Source organism: Impatiens glandulifera, chromosome 4, assembly GCF_907164915.1.
Source record: "Impatiens glandulifera chromosome 4, dImpGla2.1, whole genome shotgun sequence".
Classification (NCBI taxonomy): Eukaryota; Viridiplantae; Streptophyta; class Magnoliopsida; order Ericales; family Balsaminaceae; genus Impatiens; species Impatiens glandulifera.
The window spans coordinates 47,028,819-47,043,221 of NC_061865.1; the positions used below are offsets into that span (position 1 = coordinate 47,028,819).

The 14,403-nt window shown below is 29.1% G+C and overlaps 1 protein-coding gene across 1 annotated transcript; it reads right to left on the reverse strand.

Moving 5' to 3' along the window:
- Nucleotides 1-12,280: 12,280 nt before the first annotated feature.
- Nucleotides 12,281-13,623, reverse strand: LOC124935249 (glucan endo-1,3-beta-glucosidase-like). The gene is made up of 2 exons (XM_047475694.1): nt 13,575-13,623; nt 12,281-13,311 (listed from the first exon to the last, which is right to left on the reverse strand). Exons 1-2 carry the CDS (start codon nt 13,621-13,623, stop codon nt 12,281-12,283), a joined length of 1,080 nt encoding a protein of 359 aa, XP_047331650.1.
- Nucleotides 13,624-14,403: the final 780 nt, after the last annotated feature.

Genomic DNA, 14,403 nt, shown 5'->3' on the forward strand with positions numbered 1-14,403 from the left:
ATAAATTTATCAAGTATTTATTTGATTAAGTTCATTTACATAATTAATTAATTAGATAATTTTGTCTGGTCACTCAATGAGAACAAAAAAACAGCTTGACCATGAAACAAAAAAGCAAATTAAACAGAAGGACGTTTTAATTCTCTCAATTAAAAGGACATAGAAAGCCCATATTATCTTGATATTTATTTAATTTTTTTTTATAAAATTATAATTATATAAACTAAAAAATTAGAGATTCTTTGAGTTTGGAAAGTATGAATGAAGTCAAATAAATAAATAAATAAATAAATATATATATATATATATATATATAATTTCAAAGTATTCGGTATTCGGATTTGTGTGTCGAGCTGTGCTTTATTTGGATTTATTTGGATATATATATATATATGAGTAAATGAACACTTGGATTGGATTGTGGACTAATGCATATAAACTTAAAATGATTAAAAATAAAATTAAAAATGATATATTATAGGTATGTTTCAAACTTCAACCTAATCAAATAAATATAACCCTTTAAACAACTAGATTAATAAAACTTTATATTTTAAATTTAACATCAAATTTGATAACACACGATATTTTAACAATATAAATTATATATATATATATATATATATATATATATATATATATATATATATATATATATATATATAATGATGCTTAAATTTTAAAGTGTCTGGATTGTCGGGTTGAGAGATGTGGTTAATTTGGATATATATATGCGAGAGTAAATGGATACTTGGGTCGGATTATGGGTTGACTCGTCCATAAATTTAAAACAATTAAAAATAAAATTAAAAATGTTATCACATTTTTACCGTAATTTCTTTTTCTTAATTTTTATATATTACTCGTGCAAATACGTACACGGGTTACATTCTAGTATACTTTAATGTTGAATTAATTCCACTACTTAATTAGAATTTTGATTTTTAATGTAAAAAATTAACAATACTCCTATATTATTAAATTTGATTTAAAACGTTTTAAATAGACTTAATAAATATTTATTCAATTATAATTTATTATTAGAACAAATCAAACAAATCATTCAAGTCTTCAAATTGATCCGAAAACAAAAATAATCTAAAGCATACATTAAAATCATCATAATATTTAGTTAATATAGACCGAAAAACTTTAAAAGTCTCTAAATCTCACAAATTACTTCACACTAACTATTTTATTAGCGCCTTTAAACGGATCGAATCGATAAACATTAAATTATATTATATGATTCTTTTTTTTTAATGAACTAGCATAACCCATCATCGTAATTCCTTCGTATGATTCTGTGGTTTAACAATATACAGAAAATCAGCAAATTATTTCAACAATTCAAAATGTGGTAATAATGTTGAAAAACATTTAAACAACCGGCCGGTCAAAGAAATGGATCATATATATGCTATATTATTATTTTTTAACTGAATCACAAGATAAGTTTTATATTAAAACGAAATTTAGAATGAATAAGATTACAAATTAATTTGCATCGATGAAAAATATGAATTATTCTAAAAGTAGTTAGCCTACCAAACATGATAGAGGATTAAATAATAATAGCGACATTATTGTTATCCAATGTCTACCATGTTTGGATCAAATAGATTTAATCTAAATTAACAATCACTCAAACTATTAATTAGAACATTTTTTTTATAATTTAAGAATAATTTACAATATTAAGAATATATAGTTCATTTAATTTACGTGGTTTTTTTCAAAAAGGCTATTTTTTTTTTGTGGGTCATCTTTACAATTAATATATTATGTGTAATATTGAAACGTGTGGCACCACCCTGTTAACATCCTTTTGACGCTGGCAGATATCTTAAATTAAAATTGCCTCTTTTTGAGACACGTAAACCCCCATTGACGTGGATCCTATGCTACAAAGTACAAACAAATTTCTCTCTCTTATTGTTCTATCTCTATCATCCCAACCTCGAAAAAGAAAACGATCGTTTCTTCTTAGTTTCAAAATTCATTTTGATTAAATATATTTTAAGCCTAATACATGTCATTATCTCATCCTATCCATCACTTTTATTAATTAAATTATTAATGAAAATTTACATACTTAATTTTTGGGTCAATTAAGATCAACAAAGTGAAACCCCAATTTAAAACTGTTTACAAAACAATAATGTTTTTTTTTTTTTTTTTCAATTTTATTGTAAATGTCTCTTCTCATTAGCAATATTTATCTTTAATAAATAGGGTTGGAAAAGAATATTATGGGTTGACAAAAAAAAAATATTAACTTAGGGTTAGTTTGATTCAGCTTATTCTGATCAGTTTATTGACGTCAATTTATTCAGTTTATTCTAAAGTACGTTTGATATGGTCTCAGTTTATTTAATCGTTAAACTTGGGTATATTTGATTCAGTTTATACGCCAAACTTATTTATGTTTTATATTTATAATATTATTTAATAATTAATATTATATATATAATGTTATATATTTATTAATTTAATTTTAAATATTAATAAATGATTTAAATTAAAAATAGTATATTCAACTGTATGAAATTGGAGAGATGATATGAAGAATTGATTGAGTTTACTAAATAAGTCAAAGAACAACCCAAATATGGTTCAAACTTAGGAACATCCCAACACACATGTATAATGTAGAAGCACTAAGTCACTTTGTTAGTCTATTGGGGATACTATTATATATGGACCAGATTACAGAGGAAGGAGAGCACCTTACTTTTGCTAGAATAAGCATTGAAGTGCATCCTCAAAGTACACTGCCAAAAAACATGACAGTTGTTGATAGGAATGGAAAGCTCACAGTCATGGAAATCTCATATGAATGGAGGTCAAATAGATGTGCTTTCTGTCATACTTTCCAACATATTAGTACTAAATATGTAAAAACAATTGAGAAAGAACAGAAAATCATGAAAGCTTGGGAAGAAAAAAAGAAGGGAAATCAAACGGAAGAATCAAGAATGGGAGAGCATATTGTGGAAGTTAAGGATAATGATAAAAAAAACAAAAATGAGGAAAATGCAGAGGAAGAAAACAAGAAAGATTCTGAGAAAAAGGAAAACAGCGAAAGAAAGTAAGTAAAGGGAATCAATGTGAAGAGAAAAATAAAGTTTTCTGTAATGCGAAAGATCAGGATGAAAAAGGAAGATGAACCTTAAGTTGTTGTTGAGGAAACTCAAGAGAAAAACACCAAAAATTTCAAAGGTAAAACAGAGAATTCTAAAGTCGATAAAGAAAATTCCAAAACCGATGTGGAGTCTGAAGTCAAAACTGAAGATAATGAAGACAAGAATACATAAATTCAAGTTGAAGATAACAAAGGTAAAAGCCCTGAAATTCTCAGAAATAATTCTTTCTATCAAATCAGAACGAGCTCATACAAAGAGAGAATTTAAAATGAGAATCAACAATACTCATCATCCTCTTCAATACAATCTCTTTTTATCGTTAAAGGAAGAGGAAGAGGAAGGGGAAGAGGAATAATGCATCTCAATGAAAATAGATGACATGCAAAAATCCAAGTCTGGGATGGTTAGGTTTAAATGTAGTCTTTTCTGTTTGTAATATCTGTTTTTTAGAATGTATGAATGCTACTAATCAGTTTTTTTAGGGTCTTTTGATTATCATCCTCAATTATAGTTAGGGTTTGTCTAGTTTTGATTTACGACCCTCCCACTTTTGGGATTTTAATGAAATGGTTTTAACCGTTTCCCCCTCTCAAAAAAAAAATTCGCAATCGGGTGTAGCCGAAATTTAGAAGGATTACTATAGTAGAAACCGCAACCTTTAGATGGACACTGGATTTTCATCCAACGCCTAGGAGCACGTCGCGTCGTGCACTGCAGCCAAAGGAGCGCACGTCCGCGTGGCAACAAATCAACCAACGTTTGTTAGATGAAACACGACGAAATGCCTAGATTGTAACGACGTGCTAACAGAACGCCAATGGATCGCTCCGCGTCCGTGCCTGAAACAACGTCGTTTCATCCCCCGATTGTGTTCTTTCTCGCGATCGCCGGAGGATAAGAACAAGTCTCATGTTTAATTTCTCAAAGATGGAACTCCGCCTACAATAAACCATTTTAGTTAATTCAAAAGGTGAAATGATTATCCTACCTCGGTGATCATTTATCCTATCACCATAGACCTAATTAAGGCATATTCTGGCAACTGGTCGAAAGAACAAACAAAATACCATAAATGGATATTGGATGATTCGATCCACTTGACTCCCTTAGCAATTCCAAAGGCAAAAGATCCAATCTCCAACCTCAAATTAGTAGGAATAAAAAATCTACCATTGAAGCTCAGTGTTTCGAATTTTTTGCATAAGGCCTTAATGATTGGATATGAGCATCTCTAAAGCTTTCTTAAGGTCTAAGGATGATTCTCTAACACTTGGTAAGCTTCCAATTACCCTTTAATTCATAATTCCAGTTTGAAATTAAAATTTTTATATTTTAGTTTTCATAAGTTTATATGATGTATGGTCTTTGAATTTGATGATTGGAAATCTATCCCAGGATCATTTAAAAGCTTTATGTGAAAGCCAGAACCGATCAATCGGTCTTAGAAAGAAAAACTCAAATTTGAATTTTAAAAACTTAAAAAATCGGTTTTATATTCTTGAGCTAATCCTCAAGAACAACAACTTAAAAAACTTCCTAACATGTTTTTAATGATGCTGGACAACTATTTGGATCATGTTTGATCAAAATCAAAAATTTCAAAATAAATGAATATTTTATGTTCTTGAATTGGTCGAAATGAACAACTAGTGTTCATATTTTCGTATCAATCAAGTATATGAAGTATAAGAAAGCTATTGGCAAATTCCTTACACTTCAAAACAACTTTAAAACCAAAAACCCAATTTTTGGTCATAAACTATTTTGAACGAATTAATCATCACTTAAGTCAAATTATACATTAGGATGATGATTTTAATATCATGGGAGCTTTGTGCTACCCAAGCCCTTAGATAAAAAATCCAAGCCCCCATCAAAATTACAAAACCTGTAATTTTGATGTTCTTGAGGACCGGGGGTCCGACCAGGACCGAAAGATCCGAACGAGGATCGTCGGTTAGGACTAGGGTCCGACCGAAGATCGTTGGTTAGGACTGAGAGGTCCGACTGAGGTTTTTAGCTAAGACCGAGAGGTTCGACTAATGTTCTTCATATAGGACCGATGATTTTTACATTCGACCGAGATGTCAGACCTAGAACCGAGGAGTCTCGCACCCAACCGAGAATTCTCAAACCTAGAACCGATGACTTCCACATAGGATCGAGAGGTCCAACATAGAATTCAGACCTAGGATCGAGGAGTCTCGCTCCTAACCGAGAACTCCCGAAGACTAATGACTTCCACTCTAGACCGAGGCATCCAACCAGGAATTGTAGCACCCGACAAAAAATTCTAGCCAAGGACCGAGAGGCCTTAACACCCCGACCAAGGATCATGAACCCGAACCGAGGGGTTCTTGACCAAGACCGAGGGCTTTTTAGCCATGACTGTTTAAACGAACTAATGACCTAGGACACTGGTCCTAAGGCCTATGTGTCTTCTCTTTTAAAATTCCAAAATTATTTTTGTAATTTTGAACCCAAATCATTATAAAAAAATCTTGAAAGTTAGAAAAGGATTTCAAAATATTTTTAGGATATTTTCGTAAAAACATATTTTGATAAAGGCATGTTTGGAATTTATTTTTAAAACCTAATGCCTTTTTAAAATAATATTGTTCTTCAGATATTTTCCATAGTCATCATCAACAACATGTACCATCATTTAAATAATTGTTATTACAATTCTTTAAATACGCACAAACCTACGCATGTTTAGGTCTGTAAGAATAATCAGTTAAAATAAAATGTTATACAAACGATTTTCAAAAGTCAAATTTATAAGTAAAGATCATTTTCAAAACGGATACGGAGGATGAAGCGCGAAAGCCCTTTTCCGAGTATTATCAAACTACGAACTTAAAAAAAAACTCTAGTTAAAATATGTTTGTACACATATGCTAGTTCATTGACTTTTAAAAATCAATTGGCGACTCTATTTTCAAATAAATAATCTTTTAAATTAATTATTTTTAATAAATTTAAACAAACATATTTCTAAAAAATCAAATTATAATTTGATAACGGCAAATCTTCAAATTATTTAAATTTTAATCTAAATTAATTATTTTTAATTAATTTTAAAAACTGACAGGAATTATTTAAAATATTTTAAAATAATGTTTTATTTTGAAAAGATTCATGACATGCAAATCGATGTTAAAATACTCAAACCTCGATGTTTCCACGGGATAAGGGTTTTTAGGGGTTACAGCAATACATAATCTTTAAGTCATTTTGCAAGTTTATTGGGAAAATTGGACCCAATTACAAAAAAAGGAGAACAACTTACTTTTTCTAGAATAATCATTAAAGTGCATTCTCAAAGTATGCTGCCAAAGAACATGACATTAATTGACCGAAAATAAAAATCTACATTCATGGAAATCTCATATGAATGCAGGGAACATATGTGTATTTTCTATAATACTTTTCAACTTGCTAGCACTAATGTGCCAAAATAATTGAGGAAGAGCAGAAAATCCTAAAAGCTTAAAAAAAAGAAAAACATAAAAATGAAACGGAATAATCAAGAATCAAAGAGCATATTTGGAATGCTAAAGGCATTCATCGAGGAAAAATGCAAAAGAAGAAATTAATGAAAAATTAGAGAAGAAAGAAAGCAATGATGTAGAGAAGAAAATAAGATAAATTAGATAATACAGAAATCAATGAAATTGATAAAACATGAGATACTGAAGTAGATAAACCTAAAGACAAGGAAGATGAAGAGACAAAAGATAATAGCAAAGATATAGTAGAGAAGAAAAGCAAAGAGAAAACTAAAGTTGTTGATTCTCAAACACGTAAAACTGAAGCAAAGACATTGACAAAAGCCTGAAATCCTGAAGAAGAATACATTTTATTATATCAGTACGAGTTCATACAGAGAAAAATTAAACAATGGGAGCATGCATATATCACCATTTGCTGTAATTCAATCTCTCTTCATGAAGAACGAGAGATGAAGGGGACGTGGAAGAATGCAATATTATAAATAAAACGGAAATAGAGACAATACATGTTGTGATAGATAAATTATAGTCTTTGTTCATTGTAATCTGAGTTTGTAATGTGGTTTGACTGTTACCATTCAGAAACTTTTGAGTCGTTTGTTTGTCATCTTACAATCAAAAGAGGGTTTGTCTAGTTTGGATTATTAACCCTCCTATTTTTTAGGCTTCTTAATGAAATAGTGTTAATCGGTTAAAAAAAATCACAAACTCAAATGTGTTAAAAACAAAATTCATTTGTAACTTGGCATGTAAATTAAAAGCATACAATCGGCATGAACAACTACTAAAAGCTTGAATAAGCTTTTAAACTCCTAGAACTTGACCTAGCTTGGTCCTTTCTCAACCCATCAAAAACATAAAATAGCTCCATCCTAACAATGATATAATCTATATATTTTGCTCTCTTGTTTCTATATCGCACTAGATGGTGAATTCCATATTCTGCAGAAAGTTTCGAAGCAGCTTTGATGACGATTTTGGAGTCAATTTTTTCTCTATTTATTGTCTTTTTTTCTCTATCCTTTCTCTATCCCTTTTATATATAATGACCTAAATATACATTTATAATAGCTTCAACTTCAAGAGATTACTTAAAGGCCCATTTGTAAATTCGTGTCATTCGTGTCTCGATAACTTTCAAGGGCCCATTAGTCTATTTAGTTCGGTTATTATTTTTCTAGATCCTTCAAGGAAACAATCTACACTATAAATCCCGCTGCCATTCGAGTCGCGGTCGTGCATTTCGTGTGATCTGTGACGTTTATTTATTTATTATTATTTTAAAATGGGTAAAACAAATAAAAACAACATTAATTCTAGATATATTTTCAATCTAACTTATTTATTTATTTATTTATTTATATATCCAATAATAATTCAGAATCTAATTATTTGAAATCTCATTATTGTTTTAAACTAATTATTTATTTTAATTTAATGGGATAGTCCTTATAGAAAATTTTAAAATAATAAATTTATTGGTTTGACATTATTTAAAAATTATAAATTGGGGATAAAAAATGAGTGTTTACACACTTCAATTGTTCGATAAATGTTTACTTAGTTTTTTCCTTCCATTTTTCATCCTTATACTCCAATTTCTTATCTCCCAACCAATATAAATATAGTTTGAAGACATTAATTATTTACCTAAATAATATTATATAATAAATAGTGTATATGTATCTACAAAATGAAACATTAATTTACTAAAAAAAAATGAAAGACATTAATATCTTATTTTTTTTATAAGAGAGATCGAAAAACTAGTGAAAGCTCTCTAAGTAAAATTTCTACTCTTCAAAATTAATCTAATGAAAGTGTTCTAATTTCATCTTCTAACAACATACATCATTCACCCTCAAGTGTTCTAATTAATCATATATCTGTATGATTATATATATATTCATCACATATATATATATATATGGCGTTCATATATAAAGATGAAGCCTTATCAACTTAGATGTGTTGTAATATCTCTGAATACATAATTTAAAGATCAGAATTGTTAATTTAATAAAATGGTTTGATTAATTTATCTTAAGTTGATTAAATTAATTCATCATGTTTTGACATTAAATGTTTCTACCGCTATTTTTAAACGACCGTTTTCAGCAATAAAGAACATGAAGAAATAACTTCGCAATAAAATGAATGATGGTTTTTTGTGACATTATATTGAACAAGATTTAACTAATGATATAAATGTACGGATGAGTTTATGTTATAAAATCTTGCGAAACACATTTTTTTAATATATCGTCTCATTTATATATATATATATATATATATATAGAAACACATTTTTTTAACATTATAATATATCGTTATATATATATATATATAATTTAGTATTTTATGTTAAACTATCTAGAGAAATCGACGAACTTTCAATTATCGTAGTTGTCCGATATGTATTATTTATAATGTTATTTATTATTATTTATAATGGTTTCTCATACATATCAGTGGAAGTTTTAATCAGACCCGTGGTGGTTTCTCCTTTGCTACGTTGTGAGCAATAGTCTTGGGCTTTTGGCTAGCGTCAATCGACAACTTCCAAAACCTGTCTATTAAGGAGTTTTCATTCAACTTTATACATCTTCTTTGGTTTCTCATTCAAAGAAACATGAAGCTTCTTTCCGTATAGATAATCTTCAATCTACATCCTCCATAACGCATAATCAGTTTCATCTGCCACTCCAAAGACTTTTACCTTTGGACGGATGGAGATGGAATTACTTTTTTCACTATGAAGAATAAGGAATACATAATTTTTCTTCACACTTTTTATTTCTAAAATTTTACTATAATATGTAAAACTCTTAACAACAACATATTTATATGGTAAACATTCAAATAATAAAATCTAAATAACTCTTGGTCAAGCCCAAACACAAACAAAAACCTATTAAACTTTAATTAGCTTTTGTAAAGTTTATTATAAATGTAAGTTTCACAACTCAACACGTCAAGTTAAATGATTCACAAGGCTTAATTAGATTACATACATCTTTATGATAATCACATGAATGTTTTGCCACATTGGTTTTGATCTCATCATCTCCTATGTGAATGTGAACTTTTTTAATGTTCGGCGCATGTTGATATGCGCCGATCCGATCCTGTTAGACAGAAACTATATGTTATAATTTTAGAGCTTACCATGGCATGTAGTGGAGTTGTACTAAATGAGTAAACTTCATGTCAAAAGCCAAATTTTATTCCCTCGTGATCTACTGGGTTAGAACATTACTTAACATCATGTCCATGTACATGTGTATCGCAACCAAATCAGACATCACCCAACTTCTTACATTTGTAAGTTACCAAATATTTGATTTTCTTTCTCTTGTGATATTCCTACCTGTTTTGATCGGTTTCGTTACATCAATGTTTACTCGGATCCTAACAAAATTATATATCCATTTCTAATTGATCAATCGTGCATCAATCTTTGTTATTTCTCCTAGGTCATCCGCGATTCTTCGGCTAGTATCTTCCGTGGATAAGACTTGAGTGAGGCGATGCAGTTGGATCCAAATCGGCGTCATTGAAAGATTAATATATTTGATTAGATCAACATCATTTTAGGTCTTTGCTACCATCATCTGGCTGTGAATAACCCATGGTATTTTTTTTGTAGAAAATATTTGTGATATTTCTTCTAAATAACTAAAAGAGAAGATGCTGTCCTCCATTATCTGTATTACCATGCCATTGTGTCTCCATTCCCCTCCCATTATTTCCCAAATTGATGATTTTCTGATATTCTCTTTGATATATACCTTTCTAACTGCATTGAAATTTATGTTTTTATCCATGACTATTGTTAGTTTAATTCAAGATTTTGATTGAATTAAAATAAATCGTATACTTAGAAGTTGAAAAATCTAATAGGTAAAATCATATAGAAACATGAGATATTGAAAGCACTTTGAATTAAATGTCAATTTTCACGATCTAAATCATGTAGGTTTTCTATGAAGATGATTTGATTATTTAAAAAAAATCATAGATATGTGATATGATTCTACATGCATGGATAGTAACATGTCCAAAATCAAATAGCTAAAATAGAGTGAAAATGTTACAAATATTACAGATAAGTGTGAAAATATTTCTCTCCAATTACCTCACAAATCATTTATATTTATGATAAGATTACACTTGTATCTGAAAATTCCTCGCAAAAACTTAAAATTTACTTCTCAAATAGAGTATCACTCTTCTTACACAAAACTAATTATCATAACTAATATTCTCCAAAAAGGTTAAAGAATTCATTTTTTATTTAAATTAAGTTAATTGTTATAACTAATTAGTACATGAAGAATGCATAGGCTTGCAAGACTAAGGTCTCCCATCAAATCACTCTTAAATTTAGAAGTCTAGTTGAGAATCTCTTTTTGACTCCACTATTTTAGAAGCACAATGCACAATGATTAACTATAAAAAAAATCCACATCATGTACATGTTGAATTTTGTGAAATCTCTAGAAACCTAGAAAATATTACATTAGTTGTAGCATATTGCTGGCAAAAGTTTATGGAATAGTTCTCAAGAAACATAGAAAATAGTTGATGATGTTTACATAAATGAAAAAATAAACTTCAAAATTTGTAATCTACATTTCAATGTTCCTTGCAGAATATTACAGACAACACAATCTCATATACTTTACTGGCAAAGGCCTGAAGGACCCTCAAGATTTCATCTTAACTTATTCATAACTGCCTTCACATTATTAAGATTAAAAAGAATACATAGCAACAATTAACGAGATAATCAATTAGTAGCAAAGTAATATATGCTTGTAATTACCTATACACAATTTATGGTTTAGAACAATATAAAAAGAGTATAAAGAGCATGAAATATAAAGTATAGAGAATAATGTGTTATCCTTTAATTGGATTAAAAATCAGAAAATTCTCTCTTATTAAAATTTCAATCAAATCAGAAGATGACATATCATTCTTTTCAACTTTCATTTCAATATATTTTTCGCTCCATATGATTTCTTATAAAATATTATTATATTTTTTTTCATGTAAGTGAATTTTCTTCTACAACACTCTTACAAATCTAATGAAAGTAGAGATTGCCACAACAAAGTTATGTTGCTATGTTGTTATGTTGTCAGAAATTATTTAGGAAAAATCAGAATAACTAAAATTATCACAATTAACTCCGTCCACACATAAGTTGTTTAGTATCTATTTGTGGCAATCTCCCTAATGTAAGTATCTATTTGTTGTAAATTGCAATGGGCGGTTCGGTTGCCCAAATTTCCAGTGGAATTTTAAATATTAACTATTCACGTCCTGATTGGTGAGGTTTTCCCATGGTGCACCGAAAATCAAGAATCAGTTTAAATTTAAAATTAAATAATTTATATATTTATAGTTATAAATTATCAAAAATATCAAAAGTGTGAGTGTCATCCTAGTTCATATTTAATATATAATGAAACTAGAATATTCAATAAATAATTTTGTCAACCATTAAATAACATTTATTTATATACATAAGAACAATACATTTATGCTTCACTACTAATCTTCTAATTCATGACTTTCCCTATTAAATGAAAGTTGATAACTTGTAAGCAATTAAAGAACATGTCTACCTAAATGTAAGACCAATAAAAATAGACTTAACTCCTTAACCCTCTTTGCCAATTGACTTCCTCCACTAAAAGTAAGTTGATATTTTGGTTGTTTGTTAGGAGTGAAGAGACCAAAGTGTTTCTCAGTTTCTACTCCATTCTTTAAATTCTCATCAAACATAGCAAACAAGTAAACATCTATAGGCTTCCCAGCTCTTCTTGGAGTCCCATTACCACTCTTACAATGGTTAACTAAATTTCTATAATAAGTCCCTGCATTCTCTTCACTTGCCGCGAATCCTCCATACGATGGCCATCCGCTCTCCGACACAATAACTTCTAAATCGGATCCACCTACCTTTTCTAGAGCAGCGTACGTAGAATCCAACATGGCATCAAAAAGATTTGTGTATTTGAGACCTTGATCCGACACCACGATTTCTGGTGCCGTAAACAAGGCATAGGAAAGTTGAATATCTTGGGGATTACCCTTATAAGCAAAATAAGGATAAATGTTCACTAGAAAAGGCGACTTTGTTTCTACTAAAAACTTTATAATTGGATCCATGAACAATCTAGCCTCGTCACTGAAAGAACCCTCCGATGGAGGATACGACACTCCCAATAACACTGAGGATGTCGCGGTTGATACCTTTATTTTGTCTCCGAGGCCCATGGAAATGAGTGCATTGTGCACATTTTTCATGGCGGGGAAAACATATTGTGCCATGTTGCTATCCAGATTAACTTCATTCCCAACTGCTATACAATGAAACTTGACATCTGGATAGTAAGTCATCACGTTAGTTTGAACCCATTGCAATGCAAATGAAGGATCACACGCGAGTTCTTGAGGGTTTGGAGCATCTAAAATGAGTTGGATGTTGGATCCTCTTAAAGCTTGTAGGGTTTCTTGTTTCGGGGCATAAATTCGCATCTTTTCAATACCATTGAGCTTGTAAAGTCGCACAACTTCTCGATCGGATGGTAAATTGTCACCCAATCCTCCATTGCACACTCCAATGGATAGTGCACCTATATTTTTCATATAACTAATGTGAGAAGAATATCACATTTTGAACTAGAAAGAACTTAATTTATAGTTGTTTATATAAAGTAATTAGTAATATTTTTAGATTGTTTAAAAACAATTTTATAACTTGTTTTAGTTTATAATGTTTAGTTTTACATTTTATATGTATAAATATTATATAAATCAATTGTTTGAAGAAGTACTATGTTATAGTTAAAAAAACACTTTTTACAGTATTTAAACAAATAAAAAAATGAAATTGAACCTGTTACAAAGAGGTTGACCACCAATATTCCCATTAGTATTGCAGCCATGATGCTTATATGGAAGAACTCAAATAAAAGTGAGATTTTTTTCTTTAATGTATTTTGAAATATGAGAAAAAAGAAGTCTCAATTTGTTATTTATATGTATATTAGGCTTACATGCATTCATATTATTAAAAGGAGGCATGTAAAATAACAAATTTAAATAATTAATGCTATGGATATTCATTAAATATAATAACTAGGATAATGCTAATGTAATTATATTTGCCAAATCGTTAATTGCCATGTATAATCATTGTGAGCAAGCAAGAATATCTTGATATGTAAATGCACAAAACATTTATCAAAAATACATTCATTAGTTCTTTTAAGTGATAATAATAAAAATGAAATAATAATGTAATTTATTTAATAGTTTTTTATGTGATAGTAATAAAAATAAATTAATAGTGTAATTTATTTAATATTTGTTTTTATTTGATAGTAATAAAAATGATATATATATATATATAATTAATATTTAATTTGAATTTGTCGGGTCGAAAACTTTGGTTAATTTGGATATATATGAGAGTAAATTGATATTTTGGTCGAATCGTGGTTGACACGCCCATAAACTTGAAACAGTTAAAAATAAAATTAAAAATGCTATGTATATTCCGAACTTCAACCTAACAAAACAAATAAATCATTTTAATAAACGAAGCTAATAAGACTTTATATTTTAAATTCTATACAAAATTGGATGAACGTGTGATATTCATAACAATATAATTTATATATATATAATACTTAATTTGAATTTGCTTGGTTTACTAGTTCAAA